This window comes from Elgaria multicarinata, chromosome 11, assembly GCF_023053635.1.
Source record: "Elgaria multicarinata webbii isolate HBS135686 ecotype San Diego chromosome 11, rElgMul1.1.pri, whole genome shotgun sequence".
NCBI lineage: Eukaryota > Metazoa > Chordata > Lepidosauria > Squamata > Anguidae > Elgaria > Elgaria multicarinata.
Window position 1 is genome coordinate 42,618,439 of NC_086181.1, and position 27,630 is coordinate 42,646,068.

The window sequence follows — 27,630 nt, forward strand, 5'->3', positions numbered from 1 at the left end:
CTAATGAAGCAAACTAAATGGAATAAATTCTCTGACATACAGATTGATTGATTGATTACATTTTTATACCACCTAATAGCCGAAGCTCTCTGGGCAGTTCACAAAAATTAAAACCATAATAAAACAACCAACAATTTAAAATCACAAATACAAAATACAGTATGAAAAGCACAACCAGGATAAAACCACGCAGCAAAAATTAATATAAGATTAAAATACAGAGTTAGAACAGTAAAATTTAATTTTAAGTTAAAATTAAGTGTTAAAATACTGAGAGAATAAAAAGGTCTTCAGCTGGCGACGAAAGGAGTACAGTGTAGGTGCTACCCTGTTTCCCCGAAAGTAAGACATCCCCCGAAAATAAGACCTACTTCCAGTTTTGCCTCTCGCTGTAATATAAGGCATCCCCCCGAAAATAAGACCTTTTTTTTTGTTCAACAATAAATGTGTACCGTATTCTTCTTCATGGAAAAATAAGACATCCCCTGAAAATAAGACCTAGCACATCTTTGGCAGCAAAAATTAATATAAGACATTGTCTTATTTTCGGGGAAACACGGTAGGCGGACCTCTCTGGGGAGCTCATTCCACAGCCGGGGTGCCACAGCAGAGAAAGCCCTCCTCCTAGTAGCCACCTGCTTCACTTCCTTTGGCAGAGGCTCACAGAGAAGAGCCCCTGTAGATGATCTTAAGGTCCAGGCAGGTACATATGGGAGGAGGCATTCCTTTAAATAACCTGGCCCCAAACCATTTAGGGCTTTGAATGTCAATACCAGTATTTTGAACTGGGCCCGGACCTGGACTGGCAGCCAATGAAGTTGTAAAAGGACTGGCATAATATGGTCTCGCCGGCCAGTCCCTGTTAGTAAATGGGCTGCCCTGTTTTGTACCAGCTGAAGTTTCCGGACCGTTTTCAAAGGCAGCCCCATGTATAATGCATTGCAGTAATCCAAACAAGAGGTTATCAGAGCATGGATAACTGTAGCTAGGCTATCTCTGTCCAGATAAGTGTGTAGTTGGTATATCAACCTAAGCTGATAAAAGGTGCTCGTTGCCACTAAGTTTACCTGTGCCTCAAGTGACAGTTCTGGATGCAAGAGCACCCCCAAACTACGGACCCGATCCTTTAGGGAGAGTGCAACCCCGTCCAGGACAGGGCAAACATCACCTCGCCGGACAGATGAACCACCCACTAACAGTACCTCTGTCTTGTCTGGATTGAGTCTCAATTTATTAGCCCTCATCCAGTCCATTATCATGCCCAGGCACTGGTTCAGAACAGCCACTGCCTCACCTGGGTTTGATGAAAAGGAAAGGTGGAGCTGCGTATCATCCGCATATTGATAACACCTCAGTCCACATCTCCGGATGACCTCCCCCAGTGGCTTCATGTATATGTTGAACAGCATAGGGGATAAAATATAGCCCTGTGGAACCCCATGGCTTAGGAGCCATGTCACAGAGCAATAATCCCCCAGCACCACCTTCTGGAATCGGCCATCCAAGTAGGAGTGGAACCACTGCAACGCAGTACCTCCAACTCCCAGCTCAGACAACCTATCCAGAAGGATACCATGGTCGATGGTATTGAAAGCCACTGAGAGGTCCAGGAGAACCAACAGGGTCGCACTCCCCCTGTCTCTCTCCCGGCAGAGGTCATCCCACAGGGCGACCAAGGCAGTTTCCATTCCAAAACCAGGCCTGAAAACCGATTGAAATGGATCTAGATAATTCGTTTCATTCAAGAGTGCCTGGAGTTGTCCTGCAACCACCCGCTCAATCACCTTGTGCAATCACATGAGATGGTGTGTCCAGTGGAATTTCCTCATGCTCTCAAATCATAATTCCATTTCTGAAATGGATTTTTTTTTTGTTCCTCCAGGCATACCATTCCCTCCCTTTGAACCATGAAATCACTCACAGTGACAGAGACACAAAAAGAAGACTAATTTCCTTATTCCCCTACCTGTGGAATCTTGTAGAAACCTAAAATATCTGCCATACAAGAAGATGTATCAGAGACAAATCCCCCAATGATGGCTATGAGTTTTTTCTCAGTGTCACATTTGTAGTTAGGGACAAACCAATGTGATTTGAAGAGCAGGTCCAGAGTGGTCCAATAGGTCATTCTTTCATCATAGTAGCTGTCATAGATGTGGAACCCGAGAGATATATTAGTCAAGGTCTCGGGATCCTGGTTAATCTCATTCACAGCAAATGCCAAGGCCAGGGCGTGCTGGTATAATTTTGTCACCATGCTGCCGACAGAGTTAATTTACAACTTCAAAAGGAAATTCTACAATAGCTGAGTTAATTCTGTAGCAATACAAGTAAGAGCTTATTTTTTGTTTTTGTTTTTAGTGGTACAATAGAGCATCCTTTAATTGTGGTAGCTGTCATAGATGTGAAACCCAAAAGTGATTTTCAGCAAGATCTGGAAATTCTTGTTAATCTCATTCGCAGCAAACACCAAGCTTGGATATTTGGTAGAATTTTGTTACCACATTTTAAACAGAAATATTTTACTTTTTCAAACTGCTGGTAGATCCAGGCCCGTTTACGTAATCCCAGTCCCAGCCATGCTAATTGAAATTGGAATTGGTAATGAAGTCATACAATACAGCCAATGTAAGGCTCTGCCCAATATATTCTCGCAAGTATATATTTTTGTCATGAAGCAGCAGCCACCACAGTTATTGCAATGTCATCATTGTGTTTTGTTTTGTTTTGAAAAAAAAAAATTTTTTTTTACAATACATGAATTTAATATATATAACAATACTGGTTATTTCTATCTCTACCTGATTTAGATTGTAAGCAACTTCTTTTACTCGTTAATGATTTTTTTTTCCAAGCTGATAATCAGTTCGCCATTTACTACACAAATAATGTAGAATACATTCAAATACTTCCATTTGGATTCTGCATAGTCTACTATTCTACAGACACACACACACACGCACAAACACTGAAACAGTGAAGGAGAGAGGGTGAAAAGGGAGAAAGACTGCTTTATTTGTTAAGCTAATGGACCTAAGATTGCACAGAAATATTGGGGGTGGGATTAGTTTGGCTCACATTTGAATGCAAACCTACCTAATTTTGAACTTTCACACCAGAACAAAAGCCATAACTTGGTTATCCTTTTTTGAATTTTACGTTGACATTCTTCCATCACAACTGCATGCAAATAATGTTTATTTTATTATTATTATTATTATTATTAAACTTTATTGCATATTAGCCGCATGGGCCATTCGCAAACAGATGAGACAATAACATACCCGCCGCGAGCTTGCCACTAGCCAGCAAAAGTGCTACAAAAAAGAAAGTTAATAGGATAACAGTAATCCAGGTTATAATTATAATGTTAACCAACATATAATATTGGTTATTGGAGTTTAATCGTTTGAGTCAATCAATAGTTTCCGGACCTCCATCTCCCGGTATACAAACTTGGCAGTCCTAAATGATGTATCATAGTCTGTACCAACCAAAAGTATTTGAACTACACCTTTAGATGACATGAAGTTAAACCTGGGAATTAAAGGCTCAAGGTAATGTTTCCTCAGCTCCGGATACCTTGGGCACTCAACTAGGAGATGAATCATATCCTCAGCTTTAGGGCAGCCTGCTGGGCAATCTACATTGGCGCTAGGGTGGTTTTTATAGCGCGCCTTCACCTCCATCAGCTGGAGTGAATTTAACCTGCCCCGAGTAAATAGCCATCTCAGCTCTTGTGGCATTCCAGAAGTTAAATATAGGGGAGCCTTTCCCAGAGCAGTAATGATACTTTTATAGTGCCCATTTGAGCGGCTCACTTCGACCGCTGCCATAGATGTCTGAATATCACAGTCATACAGCCTTCTAGAAATCTTATCCTAATGTTTATATTAATGTCGATGCAACAAAGATAGTCTGCTAAGTATCCTGGTCTCAATTTGTCCTGGTCCCAACATAACTGTGCAGGTGACTTGATACATGCAGCCAGTGCAGTTCTTTTAACACAGATGTTATGTGAGCATAGCTTCTGCATTCCGCTCTTGCTGCAGGTTCTCAATCACACACAAGGGCAGCGCTACATAATACTACATAGAGTGTGTCATAGTAGTTTATTCATGAAGTTGCCAGTGCATGGATCACCATGGCTAGGTTATTTCTATTCAAGAAATGGGTGAAGTTTCATCAAAAGCATAAATGTTCTATCATTTTTCTCCATTCAAACTTGTGTTTTGTTTTTGTTTCTTTGCAGATAGTATAAAATGTTTTCACTTGAATCACCTTAATTTTCCCTAGATCCTCTCCAGTGGATGTACCACACACAGATTGCATGCACCTACTCTTATGAAAACTCACTGCAATTTGGAAAAAAGAATTGCTTTCCCCATAATCCAAACTAGAAAGCTTTCCATAAAGGAGAAAATAAAAGGTCATTTTTATTGTTAAATTAGTAGCATTCACAGTGATTGGGCTAAGACTAGATCTTTGAGCATCTTGTCACCCCTATAAGCAATTCTTTATGAGCTGGCTAAAGTTCAGAGGGTGCAACATGGAAGAAATCCATACATAGGAATCTCAAACCGCTTCTGAGAAGGATGCTCCATAAATAATATTTCATCAAAACCATAAACGATCTGAGAAGCCATTCCACCAATGACAAGGCCACCAGGTTGGTACCACTCATGTGGAACAGGGAAGGGAGCAGTCCAGGGACATTTCATAGTATCTGTTTTGTGCACCATGGTTGGTAGCAGAATTTGGAACACCAAAAGCAATGACATCCTGGCAGCAATGCTTCTCTCTAGACAGGCTCTGGTGTGTTCATCCACAAGAACTGCCAGAGGTAAACAGGATACATTGGATAGCATCTCACTCTGCCAATACGTATCCTAAGAGAAATTTATCCGCCATACATTCAGCCTCAACGGGGATACAAATGAATGTCTTGAATAACAGCTGAGTAGGTCAATATTTTGAGTCTGAGTGTTAAGACAAAAAAAAAATGTGTAGGATGTCAGAAATGAAAGAGACAGAGCCCTGCCTATCCCTTGCCCTCACTCTGAGAACACCATGTTATGGGGGTTACTTATAGTCGCTTTCAGGCTTACTTGTTTATTGCTTTCTACTGCCTTTTGGAAAGCCTTTGGACCTTTCTGCATGTGAGATAATTATACTTATTTGAATAATTCCAAGGGGAAATAATTCGTTCTTCAGCATTTTGTTGCAGTGAGTGGAGGCAAGCAATAATGACACGACACAAAGAATTGGGTTTAAATAGGGCCACATTTATTAAGTGATCTACAAGGGGGAAATCCTAAAAGGAGGGCATCCTGCATAAGGCCATTTAGAAGGCCTGTGTCAGGTTCTGTCCTGCAGCACCACCTGGTGGCCACAGTGCACCTTGCCGGCCGCAGAGTAGTTGGAGGATCCAGGCTCATATCATCAAGCCCTCACAGGTGGGCTGATGCAGACCAGCTGGGAGCAGCCAGGAAAGGGCTATATAAGAACTGCATTTCCACTCCAGCTTTGCCACAGCAACATGGTCTCCTGTGCCTGTTGCAGCCTGTTTCTGACATCCTGCAATTCCAGACCTTGCCTTGCTTGACCTTCTGTTTCTCCTGACCATGCCATTTGCCTCTGGCCCTGCCTGAACTCTGTTTGCCTCTGGACTCCCAAACTTGCTTGCCTCTGGCCCTGCCTGGACTCCGGTTGCTGGTTCAACCACCATCCATCCCAGTCCTGGTGTTCCTGCTCTGAGGCCTTGCCACCCATGCCCTGGACCCTGACAGCCTGTTCCTAAATTGTGTGAGCCATTTACTATCCATGGGTTAGTGCCTGGCACTTCATCATCCCATAGGCTTACTCCTTTTGGGGTAGGGAGTAGAGCTCTGCACGGACCCCCGAATCCAATCTGGATCCCAATCTGCAACTTCTGGATTGGGTCTGATCTGCCCTGCACTGTGGTTCACTCCACTCTGTGGTGGGGCTCCAGATCTGGATCGGAGCTCCTTGTTTCCCCCTCCCATAGACTTGCATTAAAATCAAATGCCTATAACTGTTTTACTTTTAAAGTTAGAAACCTCAAAATTGGAACCATGAGGACTTATCCATGTATCCACATTCATGGCCAGTTTGAAGCAAATCTGAGCATCCAGTGATTTTGGTGAATATGTAAAAATCCACCAACCCATTTTCAGAAATGCCAATATCTCCATCATTTTTCCAGATACAAACTTTAAAATGGGCACCATCTCAGCTTCAACCTAGATCCACATTCATGCCACGTTTCAAGGAAATCCAAGCATGCCCTGATTTTTAGCGATTTTTAAAACTTTTTAACCCTCCACCCTAACCCCAATTAACAAACCTTTCTACATCTCCATCACTTTTAATGTGAGAAATCTCAAAATCAGCACCATGAGAGCTTATCCACGTATCCACATTTATGGGCAGTTTGGATCAAATCTGAGCATCCACTGATTTTAAGGGAATATTTCAAAATCCCGCACCCCATTTTCAAAAATGCAAATAGCTCTGACATTTTTTACAGATACAACTGGGCAGCAATGCCTTTTTCATTATGAGGAATGACTAATATTAATAATGTATTTCTTATTTGGGGAAATGGTTGCTGTTGCTGCCCCCCCTCCTCCAGTTTCCTACCCCCTTGTCCATCTTTGTATGTAACCCTGCCCCCTCTGGATCTGTGACAATTTGAGGCTGGGTGACGTCCCCTGCGGCCAGAACTCGCATGGGGGATCAGGAGCGTGTGCCCCTGGCAATGTATTCCCAACAGGGCAGGGAGTACTGAGGGAGTATGTGGGTTGCTGTTTGGCCAGTATATGGCCACTGTCTGCCCTCTCCCCAAAGCCTGGCCTGGTGGGTGCCATGAACTGTAACCACAGGTCCTAGTCCCTGACATCCCACTCTAAGGAGTGATCAAAAGCAGGCATTCTGCGAAAGGACTCGTCGTATGTGAGCCACGCTCCGCCCTCATACGTGGTCTCTACTCAATATATTAAGTCAAGGTACTTGATGTGTATGTATCTCCTCTTTGGGAAACATTGTTGTATTGATCCCATCCATATCAGGAAGCCTGGGAGCCGGTTGGCCCATTTCTGGGCCACCTTCCTTCTCCTCAATCTCTCAGCCTCTTTACCCCCATTTTTATCTTTTTCATTGCTCTCCAGTTCCCTGAAGAGCAAGGAAAAAACATCTATATATTCACCTCACAAAATCTCTTCCTTTGTAGTGGGCAATAGGTGATAACCCAGTGGGGATGAGGTGCTTCCTTTAGATATGGCATGTCTATACACCCCTGCATGTGGGTCTTTGATTCTGTTCCCTGGCTCAAGGGCTTTTGCCACTGACAAGCCTTTAGGACCTTGCCAGACTGCTGCACAGACCACTCCTACTGTATGTTGCTGACCTGACATATCCCTTGGGGCCTGTAGTGGGCTTACTGCATCACCGGCATTGTTGGGGCAGCTTCTGCTGCTGCCCCTGTAGTCTCCTTGGGTTGTGACTGTGATGGCTCAGCCTGAGGGACAGGTGGTGTATTGCCCCCATATGGGCATCCCCTGGGCACTGGAATTGTCCCCAGGTGGGGTGTAAGTAACCTGGGGTATCTGTACCTGCTGCTGAACACCCACTGGTGTGATACTTGTTTGTGCTTGTGGCATTGCCTGAGAAGCACGGATACTACCCCCATGGTGTAAATGGACCCACATACTGTAAAGGAATTGGTGGATTACCTACTCTTCCTTCACCCTGCCCCTGAGACGTACCTTGACCGATGTTGGCTATGAGGGGGACTGATGTTGGATTTGTTGCAGGGGCGCTTCAGCTCTGTGATGCATCATCTGCTGGCATGGTGTCTGGGGTATTTTGTTCCAATCCTGGGCATTGTTGCTGGTCCGACATACTGCTGGAGGAGGCCTCTACAGCATCTAAACTTAGCAGAGAGAGACTGCCATACTAGGTTATCCTGTACTTGTTTCCTTGTTTGGTGTCTGCCTCTGCCCCTTTTTGCCTGTTGAATTGGGGTGGGTACATGCCACCTGTCAGTGTCTTTGAAATGTACACATTTTTCCAAGCATGTTTGAGTGCATCATTTTTCAAAAGTATGCATTCTTAATGAACATTTTTCCCAGATGTGCAATTCCCTTCTCTTCCCATTGGTTTTATCTTGAGATTTTATTAGAATGCACATCTTGGAAGGGACATTAGAATGCACATCTTCTTTTGCATACTGCCATGTGCATTGGTGGTGCAATATTAATAAAGTAATGGGGGGAAGAAGAAGAAGAAGAAGAAGAAGAAGAAGAAGAAGAAGAAGAAGAAGAAGAAGAAGAAGAAGAAGAAGAAGAAGAAGAAGGAGTGTACAATTATCAAATTCATTTGTTTCCTTTGTGAATCTTTTCACAAACTTTAGTATCTATCTCTCTATCCATCCGCTGAGCACCTTGTGGCACCATTATGGTGATTGCTAATTCCTGAGGCACCTGGTGGGGTTCGATTGGGGGCCCAAGCTTGAAGGATGACCATCAGCTCAGGCACAGCCCCAACTGGAGTCCACAGGCACCTGCACTTGCCCAACTCAGTGTGTGCCAAGACAGGCAAACATGGCAGTCCCCATTGCTCCAATAAGCTGACTTGGACTTTTCCATAAACTACGATTTTGTGCGAGAGGGGAGGTGTAAAGTGACCCATTTATGAAAAATACAAACAAAAATGATCTACACACACACACACACACACACACATATATATATATATATATGTTGTCCTAGTCCTCCAAAGCATTCAACGGCAGTTTGGACTATACCAGATTTAAAGTTCAGGCAGGTTATGTGTGGGTCTTTTCCTTTCCTTTTCGTTTGTTAGAATTGATTCCAGTGAAATTTGACATTGTGGGTGGATGAATAGGAAGGAGAACTATCAGTTTATCTATTTCTTCCTTTACATATTCTGAGTGGAGGGAAGCATTTACAGAATTATATGTCTGAGCAGTAGTTATGCACATATTCTGATGCACACGTTCTGATGTTTCACTGGCTTCCTGTATGTGGAGTCCCACAAAGAGAGGACACAATATAAAAAGTTCTGAACTTTTTGTAAACTGCCTTGGTTGATTCCAAAAAAGGCAGTTTAGAAGTACAATCACTCAGTCAAACAAGAAAACAGTATGACTATAGCCCTAAGCATCCTGGCTTGGAAGTACCGTTGATCTTAGTGGAACTTCTTTCTGAGTAACATACTTAAGACTGGACATAAACCACACCGACAGTCTTGCTTAACATATATAGTTTTAAATGTCCATTCTGAAAAAAAAAAGCTATGTTCTGATGTTGGGAGAATTTACCATTTATCCCTATTCCCTGTTTTCTGTTCTTTAGCTAGTTGCTGATCTATAAGAGACCCTTTCCTCTAACTCTATGACTGCTAGATTTGCTCAAGCGTCTTTGGTGAAGGACTTCATTAAAACCTTTTCAAGGATATCCAACAACCTCTTTGCTAACCCAAGTATGTTCCTTCACCTAGAAGAACATGTGGCAGATCACTGCAACTCTCACACCATTGCTACAACATTCATCAGTAGAAATAAGGCATTTTGGGGATTTGAATAAATGGATTTATAATCATCATCATCATCATCATCATCCTCTAAGTGATTGCTCATGAAAGTGCAGCTGCAACTCTGTGTAGTAATATCTCCTAGTCAATTAGGAAGGGCTGGTGTAGGTTTGTGCTCTATGAAAAAATAGGTCTATCTAAATCACTATAAGTAAACCAGTTGTCTATAGTTGGATTAAAATCTTCTAACCATCTAAACACAACAAGGAAATTTTGAAAACTAAATAAAAATACAAATGAAAGTCAAACATATTCCCCGAAGAGGGAGAGGAAAGGAACTAATGGGAGAAATTATGCTAATTTTATACTTCAAGGTAAGTATCAAAATAAAACTAAACTAAACTAAATAGGGGAAATGGAGCCCAGTAAATCAATAATCCAGCAGGAGTGAGTGCTTAAGCCTACTGAGCACTTGCGTAAAGGTCTCAATAACTGAGCTCATTAAATAAATGGATGATTAGAGCTATAGGAAAAATTATTATGAACGAAGCGTCACTCATTATGCAATCACATGTTGTAGTCTACATTTTATTCACGCAAATGCAAGTTTTGTTAAATACAGTGGTGGCCAAAATTGTGGACACTTTTTGAAATTTTCATGATTTTCCAATTTGCTTGCTTAAAGAAAATGTTTCGTTTCGTGAAGTTCAAATGTTTATATATCAATTGAAAGACCTGATTCACATAAGACAACAATCCTGCTTCTTTTCCTGGGTCTCCAATCAACTCTTTTCTTTGGTGCCATGGCTCTATTTATTTATTTATTTATTTAAGGATTTTTATGCCGCCATTCAGCCAAAAAAGGCTCTCATGGCGGCTTACAAAAGTATTTCTTGACAGTCCCTGCCCACAGGCTTACAATCTAAAAGACATGACACAAAAGGAAAGGGGATTGGGAGGGAGGAGGAGGAGGGGGGAAAGGAAAGCAAATTCAGGCACTACAATCTTAGTTGGAAAGTTCAGCAGTTACAGTTGACAGCAGGAGGGAGGGGGCTCTCAGCTGGAGCTGGACCCAGGCACGGTGGAGAGGTGCCCGGCTGCTGCTTCCTCCCTCACTGGTGGCCTCTGCAGAGACAGTTGGTAGCAGGAGTATGATGTACTTATGTACACTTTTAATTTGAGATATACTTTCAGTATTCACACAACCTCCAATTGCACTTCACTTACAGAACAAACAGCAAAACTCGCTTTTCCCAACTTGAAACATGATGTATCACAGCTACTGCCATGTGATTGGTCCCCAGAATAAAGACTGTGATTGGCCAGTAGGGTTTGCAATTCCAATCCTCTTCTTTGCTCAATCACACCTGTGTTTGCTTTTAGACTAAAGTAAGCATAACCATTTTTGTTCTGTGGATATTTGCATTCTGTTTTTTGTATTGAATTCAGCATTAAACTCTCTTTCAATTGATATATAAACATTTGAAAATCATGAAACAGAACATTTTCTATAAGCATGCAATGTTGCAAAGTTGCAAAACATGAAAATGTCAATGTGTCCACAATTATATAAAGATATATTCTTGTTATTTATTAAAATGTTGGATTCCTGCCCTATCTCACTGAGATCTCAGGACAGCATGCAGATAAGAACAGAGTTGCCAATAAGGAGATCTGAAAGAGCATAGCTAAAAGCATAGAAAAAGCTGGTCAGCCTTAAATGAAAGTGGAGAGGTGTGACATCAAAGAGGGACTTCTGCATGCATGTAGAGATGTCTCTTCCCAGTCCCAACATATGGGAACAGCTTGAGGATATTCAGTGTGAGTGATCATGTGAGATGAATGATGCATTGCTATGCCAGGAAATGTAAGACATACTTATGATTGCTGACTCATTGAAATGTTCAACTGGATTACTTTCAATAAGTGTTAATTTCTAAAATTCTTTCTCCTTAGAACTTGCTCGTTGTTCAGGTGAGGCTTCATCACAATAATATAGCATTTGGGGGAAAAGATACATAACAGTAACCCAGCACTGGAGGCTAAGATAGAGAAGACCTCCACAGCCACCATGTACTTCCCCTTGGTGCTCAGGTAGGTGGGAACAAAAGACAACCAAACACTACAAAACATCAACATGCTGAAAGTGATAAACTTGGCTTCGTTAAAAGTGTCTGGCAACTTCCTGGCAAGGAAAGCCACCGTGAAGCTGATGATGGACAAAAGTCCCATATAGCCCAGAACTAGATAAAACATTGTGACAGATCCTTCATTACATTCTGCTATGAGCTCTTTGGTTAGTGACTGCATGTCAACATCTGGAAATGGGGGAGAAGTCCCTAGCCAAACTACACAAATGCCAGTTTGAATGAGTGTGGAAGACAAGACGGTGGAGTTGGCCAGTCTTTTCCCCAGCCATTTCCTCATCCTGGAACCTGGTTTGATGGCCATGAAAGCTACCACCACTGTGATGGTTTTGGCCAACACACAAGAAACAGCCAGAGAGAAGATGATGCCAAACGCAGGTTGCCGGAGAAAGCAGGTCACCTTCTTAGGTCGTCCAAGGAAGAGCAAAGAAGAGAGGAAGCAGAGCAGGAGGGAGATGAGGAGAGTGTAGGTGAGGTCCCGGTTGTTGGCTTTGACTAAGGGTGTATGTTTGTGCTTAATAAATGTTCTAAGCACCAAAAGTGTAACAAGGGACAAAAAAATGTTCACTGAAACCAAGCTGATCCCTAAAGGTTCTTGGAAAGATAGAAAGCTTATAATTTTGGGAACACATCGATCTCTGTCCTTGTTTGGATATTGGTCTTCTGGGCATTTGAAACAATCATCCATATCTGAAAAACAGAAGCAGTTTCCATCTTAGTACAAGATTACATAGGGCTGATTGATTCTCAGTACTGTCGTTGATATGGGAGCAGGGCAGCAGCAACTCAACCTGCTGCCACCACCACCCAAATATTGGAGGTTTGCCTAATGTGGGGGAAGGGACAAAAGTGAGCAAAATTTAGTTCCCTCTTTCACAGTACTCTTCAGCCATGGTATCGGTGCGAAAAATGGCCACAATGGGGGTGGGGGGGGAGGTAGGAAAATCAGAAGATTTGGTTGGAGAATCAGCTAGCCTTAAAAATGAAGTAGTCAACATTCCCCCCTTTGATAGTGAAGGTTTTCCTACCCCTTTAAGTCACTGCATGGGTCTTCTTAGCATTCTGACCCCGTTGCCTTTGTAAATATGGGCAGAATCATTGTGTGCCATTATATTAAATCATTGTATTACAGTGGCAATTGGCCTAATCTTCTTCCTCATTTTCCTGATTCACTACTGAACTCTGGTATAATTTTAATGGGACTGGATGATACAGATTACCAGTTTACCAATTATTGCTGGCAAACTGTGGTATGTTATAAGTTATGAAGGAGTATTTGGTCCATTACATCACCATGTATTCAGTGTCATTATGTACTTTGTCACAAAGTGGCATTGGAATGAGTCATATCTTGGTGGATTCAGAACATTCCAGTTTACTCATTAGATGACCCCAGATTGAATTGTAGCACAGCAGAGTCAGAAGTTTTCAGCTGTTGTTCTGGTCTTGTTTGTCTGGCTTCCTGAGTAGTTTTCCCTCTAGGCCTTCCATGATAACCACCTACCTTTCTGGTTTGAAATCTTCCCTTCAGGACATGGAGAACACTCATAGCAGCAAAATTTCACCCCTTCCTTATTTTTCTTGTGATAACCAGGGTTGCAGAAGTCATTACACAAAGAAACGGGCAGGACCTAACATCAAATATTAGAGAAACAATACATTACAACAGAAACAATAAGCATCTCTTTTACTATTTTTATTATCAGCTGATCTACTAAGAAAACAATGACATGGAATAATAAACATCATGGCACATGGAATAGAAGTGCTTATGATACCCATTAAACTTGGGTATTCAAAAAAAAATGTCCTGGGCTCAGAATTCTTTCATTCTTACCGTATGTCATTTGCACGAGGCAACAATTGGTGGTTCTCAGTGATTTTGCAACAACAAACAAACAAAACAAATAAAACCAAGTCTATCCAACAAGACCGAAGTCTGCCCACCCTTGTCTTGCTCCATGAAGGAAGGGATGGCTACTACCAATGGGCCCTTCAAACATGGTGAGTAATAAATTAATGCCATACATTTCAACCCAGACCTATCAAGGTTTAACCAAAACATGGGAAAATGTCACCAAGGCCTTAGCTAGACCTAAGGATTATCCCAGGCAAATAGAGGGGTCATTCCTGCCTGCTCCCAGGATCCACTGTGTGTCATTTAGATGCACAGGGATTATTCTGGGACAATCCCGGGATGTAGGACAGTGTCTAGCAATGGCCATAGTTATATTTGTACAGGAAACACAAGTTGGTTTTGAACTGTTTGCAGGAGTAATGATAGTTAGCTTCCCAAACTGGTGTTTTTAAGGAACTTAATAAACACTGAAAGATCCAAGAGTTGCCTATCTGAATAATACACACCCTGTTATTACCCATCAGGCCAAGTATTTTTCATTTGAGAATAGTCTGGCCAGGCTAAGAAGCAAAGCAGCAAAAGGAGATTTCTGGCTCTCAGACGAATCCAAAGATTACTATTCTTAGTGTACACCCAGAAACCAGACCTGCTTAAAATGTCTGTGCCACAAAATCACATCTTCATTAATGATGTATTTTCTTCCTTCAAGAGCACTGGGATCCACTCTTCCAACTTTCACTCTCTGGAAGGAGTTGTTTGGGAATGTGACCATGTTTGTGATGTCAAATCCACCTTCAATCTCCCTCTTATCATTGAAGGATACTGTTTCTCCCACTGAGTTGTTGAATGAAAGGCCTTGAAGAAATGAGTGGAGCTAATTGAAAGGGGAACAGAAGCAACAGGATAACATATTGAATTCTTAGAGTTCCCATTTCCAATTGTCGTTCTGTGTGGTTGTCCTTTAATTTAAACCCATCCTGTATAAACTGCAATTTCATGCCTAGTGGTTGAACTCTGAATATGTACAATTATACATGGGAGAGAAGATTGATTTCTCATATGAATGAAAGCCTTAGGACACCACTCCCCTCCATAAAAGAACAGCAAGATCAAGGCTATAGGATACTCAGAGATCTGCAGGAGCCATGGACTATTGCAATGAATGTGCAAAAAGAAATAAAGGAAAATAGAAGGTGAAGGGGAAAATGTGTAAAGAATCCCAAAGATATTATTTATTGCATTTGTATACCGTCCCATAGCCAAAGCTTTCTGGGTGGTTCCCATAAGATAAAACACTTAAAAACAATATAAAAAGATTAAAAACCACAAAAACAAGTAAAATAGACATACAGACCCAGGGTCATTTCATATTGCTAAATGCCTGGGAAAAGAGAAAAGTCTTGACCTGGCACCGAAAAGATGGCAATGTTGGCACCAATGTTGGCATCAGGGAGATTCTTACACAGTTGGGGGACCACCACAGAGAAGGCCCTCTCTCTTGTTGCCACCCCCCGAGCTTCCCTTGGAGTAGGCACCCAGAGGAGGACCTTAGATGTTGAACATAATGTTCAGGTAGGTTCATGTTGGGAAAGGCATTCCGTCAGGTATTGTGGTCCCAAGCCGTGTAAGCCTTTATAGATATATTAAAATTAAAATCCAAACTGAATTTTGCCCCATTTTGAGAAAACAAATAGTATTTCTTTGTTGAGACATTACCTTCCATGGCTTGAAATTGAGCAGTTTGAGTCTTTTACTTCCCACTGTTCCTCTGTGTTTCAGTCCAGAGGAGTGCATGGCATGCAGAGCATGTGCCACAACATAGACAGCATTGTAGATACTGTAGCTGTGGCCACTTGTGCGCATTTCAAAAACAGCTGAAGGAAGGCTTTCTAGCTCCTCCAGCCCAGTGCAGGTTCTGCTACCACTTGTTAAGCCATTGGAATTTGGAACTTTACATTTGAATGCCTTCCCCCAGAAGTACTTGCTAAATCCATCTCCTTGTGCCAATGAAGGTTTTATTATATGAAGGAATTTCTCAAACTCTGGAAGCTCATTTGTGTGAATCATGAAGGATAAGGCACCTTGGAAAGCTTCCATATTTGAACCATGTTGTACTTCCATTAATGCAAACTCTATCTGGGCTGTCATAATCCACACCTTTCCAAAAGTCATGCTTTCCATATCATTAGAATCTTCTACAGGTATTAAATTGTTCAGCCATTGAAGGGTTAAAGTGTCTCCATAGAGTAGAAATGTATTGGCTTTGCTCTCTGTGAATTGTTTGTGAAACTCTGAAATCAGTCTGGCAATTGCATTCCAGGTGTTCTCGAGACGTTGTTTTTGTGGCATTCTTTGTGTGAAGGCTGAACAGATCTTTTCCTTAGAAAGCAAGGGCTCCAAGGCTTCTAGAAAATGGTCCCCACTGTCATCGTCCACAGCAATTAGCCCAACCCACATCCAACCAAAATGCTTAAGCAATTTAATAATCCCTATGTGCTGACTGGCTTCATTCGGGGCCATCTGGTAAAAGGCAGGGAACTGCATTGTATCTCTCTCCATTGGGGCAAATGAGCCATAGGTGAGCTAAAGCAAAAGGTAAAGGTGTGGTAGAGGTGGGTCTGTTGGCCTGCCTGAGTATGCATGCTTGGCTATGCAATTAATATTTGTCCTCACACTCTGGAATAAAGACTTAAGGCCATATGTAGAATGAATAAATAACCATGTTTATTGGAACTGTTTGTTGTGTATTTGTTCAGTCGCTTCCTACTCTTCGTGACTTCATGGACCAGCCCATGCCAGAGATTTCTGTCGGCCGTTGCCACCCCTAGCTCCCCCAAGGTCAAGTCCGTAGTAGCATTTTGACCATCTTCCGACCTGGGAGTCCCATCCGATGGTATAACGACATATCTCTGGTTGTACTGATCCATTTAGTTTTCATGGCAAGAATACTGGGGTGGGTTGCCATTACCTTCCGCAGGGATCATATTTAGTCTGACCTCTCTACCATGACCTTCCCGTCTTGGTTGTTCCTTCACGGTTTAGCTCATGGCATCCTTGAGGTGCTCAAGCTCCAGCACAAAGACAAGGTAACGATCTCCTTTGCTGGAGTTCTGCTCATTTCAAATCACTACAGTTCCAATGATTTGAAATGAGCAGAACTTTCCTAAAATGCACTGCATTCCCAAATCCAACGGTGTGAGCTTCTTGAACACTTAACATGAGAGCTACTACCCAGGGAACCCAGGGTACTTTGACTCTCTACTTTAACAAGGTCAAGAACACCTAGAGCGGATCTACACATGAGTGGATAAACCACTTATAAACATTTTAATGGTGTTTTCTGTCTTATTCTGCCACATGACGCTTCGCTTTTACCGTCTTATTGCTTACCCTTCCTGTTGTATTATTTTATGATGTTATTCTTATAAGTCGTAGTATGATCTGTTATGTGCCCGACTGTATCATTCCTAATAGTTCTTTCTTTTTTATTTTTTAAAAGCCAATCAGCTTCCTAGGGGCGTGTTCCTTTTCTTTCCGTGCCCAAAGTTGCAGCCGTTTTTTCAGTCTCGCCTTGTGTTCCTCTTTGCAGCCACAACCTCCCTCCCCCTTCCATGTATGGGCATTGTTCTATATGTGTTTACTCAGAAGTAAGACTTTCTCTGTTCAATGGGCTTTCCTCAAAGGTAAGCCAGCATGTGATGTTAGCAGTTGGAATCAATGGGATTTACTTTTCAGTAAGGGAAAGGGCATACCTGTAGTTCATGGACTTGAAAATGCAAGCAAGCAGGGAGGGAGACTCCAGGCAGGGTTAGTGGATTTACTTTACTCAAAACTAAATCCCATTGATTTCAACTGCTAACATCACATGCTGCCCCTTGGTCTGTGCTTAGGAAAAGGGTGCAGAAAGAGAAGAAATCTTTCCAGCCCCCCTTCTCTCGGTTTCTCTCCCCTCCAAGCACAGACCAAGGGGCAGCAGCTCATATTAGCAGTTGAAATCAATGGGATTTACTTTTGAGGAAATCCCATTGATCCCTCCCTCCCTCCCTCCATGGCTTCAGCTTAGGAAAAGCTCCCAGGTGTGGAAAGAGGGAAAATCTTTCCTCCACCACCCTATCTCTAGGAGGAGGGACAATGGAAGAAAAGAGGAAGTGGGAGGAAAAATAAGCAGATGGGGACTTGAGTAAACAACGATAAAAAATACATTGTGTGGCCCAGATCAGCAGATATCTACGGACAACACAACGGTAAGAAACGTATTAATAAATACTGTATATGTGCCCGGGGACATTTAAGAGAGCCTTTTTGGCTGAGGTGCGGGATAAAAATACTCAAAATAATAAATATCTGTGTAGATACGCTCCTAGTCAAAAAGAACTGACTGGCCAGTCCATGTTTTCCTTCTTGTTTACCTAAAGGTTTTCCAAGAGTGTACCTGCAAGCTTTCCTTCAACCCAGCAGGGGAACAAGCTCAGGCAAAGCTTTATGGTAGCACCTTTTCCATATCACTTCTGGCTAGGTAGCTGTGGTCAATGGTTGGGAAAGTGGACCTTCCTAATCAAGCTGCCTCAGCATGCCCATCAGCTCTGGATGCCCAGCCAGAATCTACCAGATGTAGTGGCCAATAAGTTAAAGCAAATCAGCCAAATGACAATTACACACCTCTAACTCCCCCCCTCCCCGCGAAAAGCATTCTCAATGGTCATTTCTAGCAACGACCCCTTAAATTTTACTGCTCAGCCTCAACCAACACCACCAGTGGTGTTGGAGTGGCTAATCCAACACCATTCGATCCTTATGGTGGTGTTGGGGTGGGGAGAGAGATGCCAATGTGGCAAAACACAGAAGTAAAGGAGCGGAGCTTCTATTTTCAGAGAGGCTATATGATTCTTCCCGAAATACACAGCATCTCAGTGTCTGCGGATCATTTGATCCTGTGTTTCACCCTAGAAAGGGCTGGACAAGTACGAATCCGCCTCCTGCAAGCTACATGTTTGGCAGCCTACATTGAAGTTAGGTACTTCTAGACACAGCATGGTCTTAGGGATAGGGATGTCGTGGGTTCCCAACTGAGTCTGGGAGTCCGACAGACTTGCCTACATACCCCTGTCAATGAAAATGTCAACTATGAGTGTGGCTGGGGAAAAGCAGACAAACTCCATCGGAGGCAGAAGTAGAAAAAGAATTGAAAATAAAACTGCTAGTATCATACTGCCTTTTTACAAATCTACAGTGTGACCACACTTAGAATACTGCATGGCTCTTCTTATTTTAATTCCCTCCAGGTGTTTGGAGGACATTCGTGGACCCATGCTCTGAGTGCCCACGTGGTCCAATAAATGCTAATCAGCCATCCGCCTCCATTGTGCACCACAATGGAGGCTCAGGAAATTATGCATTTCCCCCATTGAGTTTTGTGAACTGCCCAGAATGGTATTGGGTGGTACAGAAATGTAATCAATCAATCAATTATGCAAAAGTAAAGGTGTGGATGCAGATGGTGGTCTAACGTCCACTTGAGCCAGGAGTGGAACTTGCATAAAGGAGCCGGTTCCTCAGCTCTAGGAACTTTTTATCCTGGTTTTATCCTGGTTTTGATACTGTATTTTGTATTTGTGTTTTTAACCTGTTGGTAGTTTTATTATGGTTTTAATTTTTGTGAACCGCCCAGAGAGCTTCTGCTATTGTGAGGTATAAAAATGTAATAAATAGATAGATAGATAGATAGATAGATAGATAGATAGATAGATAGATAAATAAACTTTACCAATGCTTGGCTCACTGTTACAAGCTGAGCCAAGTCCATCAAAGGAATCCATTGGTTCCCGAAAGGATCCAGATTTCCCTGAGATGGACAAAACTACTCAGTATATGCTGAGAAATAGTTGAGATTGGATGCAGACTATGCATGCACCCAACACTTCTAATTATTTTCAGAATGAACAATGAACAGAAGTGTCGTTCATTAGGTAGCCATCCAGTCTCTCAGGTTCTTCATAGTTGGGTATAATGAACACATGGGCTTCAACCACCAACTCAACTAATTATGAATTTCATCACCACCACTAATCAAAACCCAGATCACCATGCACAGATCTCACCTGTAGGATCTTGTACAGACATAAGATGTCTCCCATGTGGAATGTAATATCAGAACCAAGCAACCTCACCTCCCCCCAATGACAGTGATTAGGTCATTCTGGGTGCCACATACATGCTTTGAAGAGCAAGTTCAGAACAGTATGTTAAAAACATAAGGGTCCATCTAGTCCAGCACTCTGTTCACACAGTGGCCAACCAGCTGTTGGCCAGGGACCAACAAAGCAGGACATTGTGCAACAGCACCCTCCCACCCATGTTCTCCAGCAACTGGTCCACACAGACTTACTGCCTCAAATACTGGAGATACCACACAACTATCAGGGCTAGTAGCTGTTGATAACCTTCACCTCCAGGAATTTATCTAACCCCCTTTTAAAGCCATCCAGATTGGTGGCCATCACTACATCCTGTGGTAGTGAGTTCCATAATTGAACTATGCAATGTGTGAAGAAGTCCTTCCTCTTATTTGTGCTGAATCTCTGACCAATCAGCTTCATGGGTTGACTTCGGGTTCCAGTATTTTCAGAGAGGGAGAAAAATGCTTGGAGAGATCCCTTTGGAGCTCTTCACAATCCTTTTGTGTTTTAACAACCTTAAATAATTTGGTGTCGTTGGCAAACTTGGCCAATTCACTGATCACTCCTAATTCCAGTTCATTTATGAACAAGTTGAAAACAGTTCGTCCCAATACCGATCCCTGTGGAACCCTCTGTTTACTTCCCCCCATGTTCTTCATGTCATAAAAGCTGTCATAAATGTGATACCCGACTGTGACATTAGGCAAGATCTTGGGATCCTTGTTAATTTCATTTGTGGCAAAGGCAAGAGAAAATGGTATTACATATGCAATTTGTGAAGAAAAACAACAAAACCCACATACTCATGTTTAAACCTGACCTGTGGGATCTTGTAGAGATGGAGGATCTCTGCCATGTGAAACGAAACATCGGAGCCAAGCCCTCCGATAACAGAGATTAAAGTCTTCCTGGCACCACATGTGTAATTGGGGATCATTCTCTGTGCTTTGAAGAGCAAGTCCAGAACACTGTGGTAGGTCATCTTTACATCGTAGTAGCTGTCATAAATGTGGTACCCAAGTGTGACATTAGGCAAGACCTTGGGATCCAAGTTGATTTCATTTGTGGCAAATGTCAAGGCCAGGAGGTGCTGGTAGAGCTTTGTTACCATGCTGCAATTAATGGTTCATACTCTTTATTGTATCATTTGGTTGTTTTAAACTGTTTTCATTAGCTGAGTAAAATGGCATGCTTTCCCCCTCCTTTGTCCCTGAAGGTTTCAGGCTTAATTCATGGTGTTATCTCCTCTCCGCATTATATGGATAATGCATTAAAACACTGACAGTTGAGAGGCAGCTACATACATAGGAGAGGGGAAATGGGGTGCTGCAACATGAGGTTTTTAATGCACAATCACCTTGCCTCATTGGGCTCATCTACACCAAGCAGAATATTCCACTATGAACATACTGCGTTCATACCACATGAAATCGTTATATAAAAGGCGGGAGCCGCACTACTGCTTCATAGCAGTATTGAAGTGCACTGACAACTGTAGGCACCCATGCCACATACCATAAAATACTTTCAAACCACTGTTATATCCTGCTTTGTGTAGATGTGTCATGGTCCCCAACAGTTGTCAGAGCACTTCAATACCACTATAAAACAGTAGTGTGTCTCCTGGCTTTTATATACCACTTTCATACCGTTTACATAGTGCAATATCTTGCTTGGTGTAGATGAGCTTTCTGTCAGACCTTTATGAGGGAGAGTCCAGATGAAGTCATCATCCACTTGAAATCCTTCCTTCAATATCTTCCCATCCATTCTTGCATCTTTATTCTCACTATGGTAAGAATAGTGTTAAGGGAGGGAAGATAGAGTAGCTGGACAATGCTTGGACCCCCACCCACCCCATCCTCATGCCACCTTCATTATTTCTCTCCAAACCTTCAGTTCTGAATTTGGACAACTTCACAGCAAATAAATGAAGATATGGAAATGTCTCAAGATCTTTATCACTACCTCATAGATAGAGACACATATCATGGCACAATGTAATGTCACAGTCCGCAGGACAAATATTACCATTCTGTGGGGTCATCTACCCCAAACAGGATATTCCACTATGGAAGCAGTATGAAAGCAGTACATAAAAGGTAGAAGCCACTCTACTGTTTTAAAGTAGTACTAGGGGCCCATAAGACATATACGATATACCACTTTCATACTGCTTTTATAGTGTTATATCCGTCTTGGTGTAGATGTGTCGTGGGCCCCAATAGTTGTCAGTGCACTTCTGTACCACTATAAAGCAGTAGTGTGGCTCCTGCCTTTTATATACTGCTTTCATACTGCTTTCATAGCGGAATATCCTGTTTGGTGTAGATAAGCCCTTTATTGCTCTAGAAATAGATCTGCCTGTCCTTCAGGACTTGGCACCCACAGCTTCACACTCATACAAGGTTAAAGACATAGGCCAAAGAAACACAGTTTGCAATTACACTAACATTGCAGATTTTTCAATCACATTGAATGGTGTTTTCTCTCTGCCTGATTGCAACATCCTCTCTCCATTACTAATATTGCAAAGGATTTTAGATGCAGCTAAGCACACAAAATCCAAGCAACGGGGGTGTGGGGGGAGAGAAAGGGAGGGAGGGGAGAAAGGGGGGAGGGGATTTTTTTACCTTGAAATTTCAGTGATATGACATGAAGGATGTTCCTTGAAAGGAAATTTGGGAGAAATGCTAGGGAGCTGAGAAGTAATCCCACCGATGAGGAGATCCCCTGGCTTGTATGATTCATGTAGACTGTGGAGGCCATCATTCATGCGGCAGTTCATACTAGGCACTTGGCATACCCCATGGGGCCAGAGAAGGAGCAGCATCAGTAATTGCAACATTCTCCCAAGACACAGATTCACCTTTGGCTGCAGCATCAGTCAGAGTTTAACAGGCTGTCTTGGATGGTGGCTTAGTCTGCCCATAACCATCAAAAGGGAAACTCAGCCTCCCATCTCTTTGACATCAGCAAGGATAAAAAGTACCAGCAGAGACAGTCTATACATGAAAATGAAACTGGTCATAGCAGTGGGAATGAAATTGTATCGGATATCAAACTGCCATAGCTTCACCCAACTCTTGCCCGTTTTGACGGTTCTCGATGCCACAGAATGGTTTTATAATCTTTTCCAAATTCCCTTATTGATTGTTTTCTAATGCCCTCTAAAAATGCCCTTAAGCATGGCACGAGTTCACCTATTACAATGATTTAGTTAATTACAGGTTGAGATAATTCTGCTCAGGGCCAATTTCTGCTCTGCGCACATTGATACCAAAATTGTTTGTCAGATCGGACTACAATTCTCCCCTGCTCTTTAGCTCAGTATTCCGTGACCTGGTGGTGTGTATGTGTGTGTGGCTAGAATATCCAACCTCCCCTGTTGTGAATGATGGGGATTGTAGTCCAGAATACATGGTGTATACCATGTGGGACAGGCTGCCTATGGAATGTCTTCTAATTCTCCCTCTGCAGGAGATTGAGTTGAATAGAAGATGGGTTCAACAGATAGGTTCCATATTACCATTGTCCATGTTTCCACCAACAGGGAAATCAGACCCTAAAACAAAGCCATCAGGTTGGCAGAATAGACTGTGAAATACTAAATCCTGATATGAAGCTACTTGACTCCCAGCAGTTTTCTCAAAGAGATGAGAGCCAAGAATTTATGCAAGGGTCAAGAGGAGAGATAACCCATGATAGTACCTTTAGTTGTACCCAGGATTTGGGGCAACTTGCAAGGGTACTTTGTTCTACTTCAAGGCAAAGAACACTCTGGCCTTAGCTAGACCTAAGGATTATCCCAGGCAAATGGAGCGGTCATCCCTGCCTGCTCCCGGGATCCCCTGTGTGTCATTTGGATGCACAGGGATGACCCCGGGATGACCCCAGGATATAGGCCTGGTTTAGCTATGCCCCCAGTGGGAAGCCTGGGAGAGTTGTTTGGAGGAGAGATCATTGGGCTTGAGGACATTAAGGTCTGAATGATAGAAAGATATTTAACATTAATGTATGGGGCAAGGGGTGGTGAGTTAAAATGCTTCTTTTAAAACAAATGCATTTTTAGTGAGCAAACATCTGTCTATGGAAAGTCTTCTAATGCTCCCTCTGCAGGAGATTTAGAAGAATAGCAAAAACCATTTCGCTGTCTATATGGGGAACATGGGTGGGAGCACCCATGTCCTGCTTGTGAGTCCCTGGTTTTATTTATTTATTTATTTATTACATTTCTATACCGCCCAATAGCCGGAGCTCTCTGGGCGGTTCACAAAACCGGAGTTCACAAAACTCTGGTTGACAGCTGGTTGATGTCTTTGTGAACAGAATAGAGTGCTGGGCTAGATGGACCCTTGGTCTGATCCAGCATGGGTCTTCTTATGTTCTTACACTGTGAGTTGCATATTTCAAGAAGGAATGTGGAAGCAAACTTTAAAAACTTCTAACAACCTCTTTATATTTGATAGATTACTGGAGGAAGGAGTCATGTAAATCATGCTTCATGTACATTTGCATGGAGGCCTTACAAATTTAGGATTCTCATTTTCTCCCAAGTTGTAGTCTGGGGTATTTTGTAGACAGGTGGGGTATAAATTGAATTAATCATCATCATTGTCATCATCTTTTTATTGTCATTATGAAGTTCTTGCTGCTCTTGTTTTCTTTGATGGCTGTTTCAAACTGTAAGGAGATGTTCTGTGGAAGGTTCAAACATATTGGCTTGGATAATCCACAGATTATGGGATGTACTGTATTCATTATAATGTTATTCCATCTCCAGGGGCTGTCTCAGAAATTCAGCTGATATCATATGGCCCAGGAATGATGAAACCTGGACAGAATCTCAGACTGGTCTGTAAAGTTACAGATTTCTCTGTCTGCACTCAGCATTACGCTTGGGACAGGTTCCATCACCATCTTGGGAAGGGCCTAAAATGGATTGTGGAAGTATACCACTATACTGGGAGCAAATTCTATTCCCCTCCTCTAAAGAGTCGTACAACCATTATCGGATATACCTTGACAGCTGCTGACTTGGCTGTGTATTTCTGTGTCCTGAATAGCTATAATATTAACAGGGGACAGTGATTTCCACCTATACAAATACTAAAAGCAACAAGTAAACCCCATGGGTTGGATCCAGACATAGGCCTAATCCACTCCAAGCAGGGTATTACACTATGAAAATGGTATGAAAGGCAGGAGCCACACTACTGCTTTACAGCACTACTGTAGTGTACTAACAACTGCTGGGGCCCACATACCATATACCGCTTTCAAACTGCTTTCACAGTGCTATATCCTGCTTGGTGTGGATTTGGCCTTAGTCTTGCTTAGAGCAGACCCACTGAAATCCATGAGACAAATTAGTTATGACCAACCTAAGTCCTACTGATCTCAATGGATCTACTTTAATTATAACTAGGCCTGGATCCAACTCCAAATCTAGAAAATGCTGCTAGGGATAGAATCAACATATGCTGTGTTATTTTGAAAAGAAAATAGTAATCAGACAAAGGTGAGCCCCTGCCAACTAAAGTGAGGCAGGTGGCTACTAGAAGGAGGGCTTTCTCCGCTGTGGCACCCCGGTTGTGGAATGAGCTCCCCAGAGAGGTCCGCCTGGTGCCTACACTGTACTGCTTTCATCGCCAGCTGAAGAACTTTTTATTCTCTCAGTATTTTAACAATTAATTTTAACTTAAATTTAAATTTTACTCTTCTAACTCTGTATTTTAATCTTATATCAATTTTGCTGCGTGGTTTTATCCTGGTTGTGCTTTTTATACTGTATTTTGTAATTGTGCTTTTAACATGTTTGTTGTTTTATTATGGTTTTAACTTTTGTGAACCACCCAGAGAGCTTCGGCTATTGGGTGGTATAAAAATGTAATAAATAAATAAATTAATAGATAAAGTACTCAATAGGATGAGATGTACATCACTGGCCCCATGGAAAAGCAATAATTTATTAATGCTATTTGCTTCCTTACTTTATTTCAGGGCCACATAAAAGGAGCTGTCTCCTTTTTAACTTCACAACTACTGTAGAAAGTAGGTCAGGCTGATAAACATGGGGTCCTTTGACCCCAAACTATGGAATGTTCCCTCAAGAATTATGCTTTGCCCCCATGTTCACAGCCTTTAGAAATGATGTAAATATGCATTTTTTAAGTTAGTCTTCTACAAAGTGAGCCCTACAGAGTTCATGATCATTCATTCCTGCACAGAGTGAACTTGCTTTATTTCTTATAAAACGTAAGCTGACAGGGCTAATACAAAAACACTTTTGTTATACATTTATGCTCTGGGCCCAAACTGTCCACCAGCCGCCGCCCCCCCCCAAACATGCCTAAGCAGATCCCTGAAGATTTCAGTATTAACTGTTTTGCGTATTTTTTCCATAGCCATACGGTCGCTGCCATCTCGCCAGTTGAACCTGGGGAGCACATAGGACCATGTTATCAATACGCCTGGCCAGGGCCACCAAATGATCTGGAAACTGGCAATCGCTTGAAGAATGACAGCTTTGCCTTTTAACTAGGGGTGTGCACGGACCCCCCACTCCGCTTCATTTTAAGATCTGCCATTTTCGGATCAGCCCGCTCCACCCCACCCCCACTCCGCCTGTGCCCACTCCGCTCCGCTCGGAGCTCCGGATCCGGATCGGAGCTCCGGTCCCCCCCCATAGGGGGGGTTACCGGGCCCTGCCGCCATCACTGCCCATGCGGCAATGGCAGCAGAGCCCGGTAAGGAGGAGGGGGGCCTTACCTGCCTCCATCCGTGGTCCGTCGCTGTCTTCAATTGACCACAGGCTCAATTGGAGACGCTGACGGACTGCGGACGGAGGCAGGTAAGGGAGAGGAGGGCAGGGGGGTTACCGGGCCCTGCCGCCATCGCCGCCCATGCGGTGATGGCGGCAGAGCCCGGTAAAGGACCAAGGGGGAGGGGGCCTTACCTGCCTCCGTCCGCGATCCGTCGCCATCTTCAATTGAGCCCGTGGTTCCACCAGGAAGTCTGGGCCGTGCGGCCCAGACTTCCTGCTGGAACCACGGGCTCAATTGGAGATGCTGATGGACCGCGGACGGAGACAGGTAAGGGAGAGGAGGGCAGGGGGCATTACCGGGCCCTGCTGCTGTCGCCGCATGGGCGACAGCGACAGCGGCAGGGCCCAGTAAACCCCACTTAACTTTCCGGCGGAGCTCCAGATCGAGGTGAAGGATCCGCCTTCACCTCGATCCTCTTCGCCACGCTCTGCCGGCCCCCCAATCCTCTTCGCCTCCGCCTTAAGGGCAGGCGAAGCCCCCCGCTCCGCTACTGCTTCTCCAGTCCGATTAGAGCACATCCCTACTTTTAACAGCCAAGCATGAAACAAAATATTTTGTCACATGCAATGTAATGTAAAGACCCACACCAATGCCATGAGTTGTGGGAAGACAGTGTATTAATGACTTGGACTGTAGCCTGGTTGTCACACCAGAAATGTACCACAGTGTTGGCAAGTTCACTCTCCCAAATGTGTGCAGCCACATAGATGGGGGGGAAATTCCTAAATGTCAACTCTCTGAGTATGACTGAAGATTGCCACTCCATGGGCCACCCATGTCACCCAATGTGTCTGAATGGATTTGCATCTTGGCCTTGAGTAGTAAGTCCTATCTCTAGAAGGAGACACCATTATACTCCTTTAAAGAATTGAGCCAGATTTCTAAATCTTCCTGCATGTCCCTTGTCACTCGAACCCGGTGGTGAGGGCGGTTCAAGCCTTTCATTGCATTGCAGAGGCAATGCAAGAAAGCTCGAAATGGGGCTATGACGCGACAGGTGAAGTTGAGGTGGCCAATGACCTCCGGCAACAGTCAAAACGTCACCT

At 43.0% G+C, this 27,630-nt stretch overlaps 1 protein-coding gene across 1 annotated transcript; it reads right to left on the reverse strand.

Annotated features, from left to right (window-relative positions):
• Nucleotides 1–11,505: 11,505 nt before the first annotated feature.
• On the reverse strand, nucleotides 11,506–16,101 carry LOC134405971 (vomeronasal type-2 receptor 26-like). Its single transcript, XM_063137204.1, has 4 exons — nucleotides 15,298–16,101; nucleotides 14,228–14,455; nucleotides 13,228–13,354; nucleotides 11,506–12,413 (listed from the first exon to the last, which is right to left on the reverse strand). The coding sequence occupies exons 1-4, from the start codon at nucleotides 16,099–16,101 to the stop codon at nucleotides 11,506–11,508; spliced, it is 2,067 nt and encodes a 688-aa protein (XP_062993274.1).
• Nucleotides 16,102–27,630: the final 11,529 nt, after the last annotated feature.

Excerpts from the sequence above, each read along its gene's own strand:
- LOC134405971 (XM_063137204.1), bottom strand. The coding sequence starts at position 16,101 with ATGGCCCCGAATGAAGCCAGTCAGCACATAGGGATTATTAAATTGCTT. Across the intron at positions 14,456-15,297 it reads TCAATTTCAAGCCATGGAAG|CTCCACTCATTTCTTCAAGG; the intron begins GTAATGTCTCAA and ends CCTTTCAATTAG. Across the intron at positions 12,414-13,227 it reads GAAGATTTCAAACCAGAAAG|ATATGGATGATTGTTTCAAA; the intron begins GTAGGTGGTTAT and ends TCTGTTTTTCAG.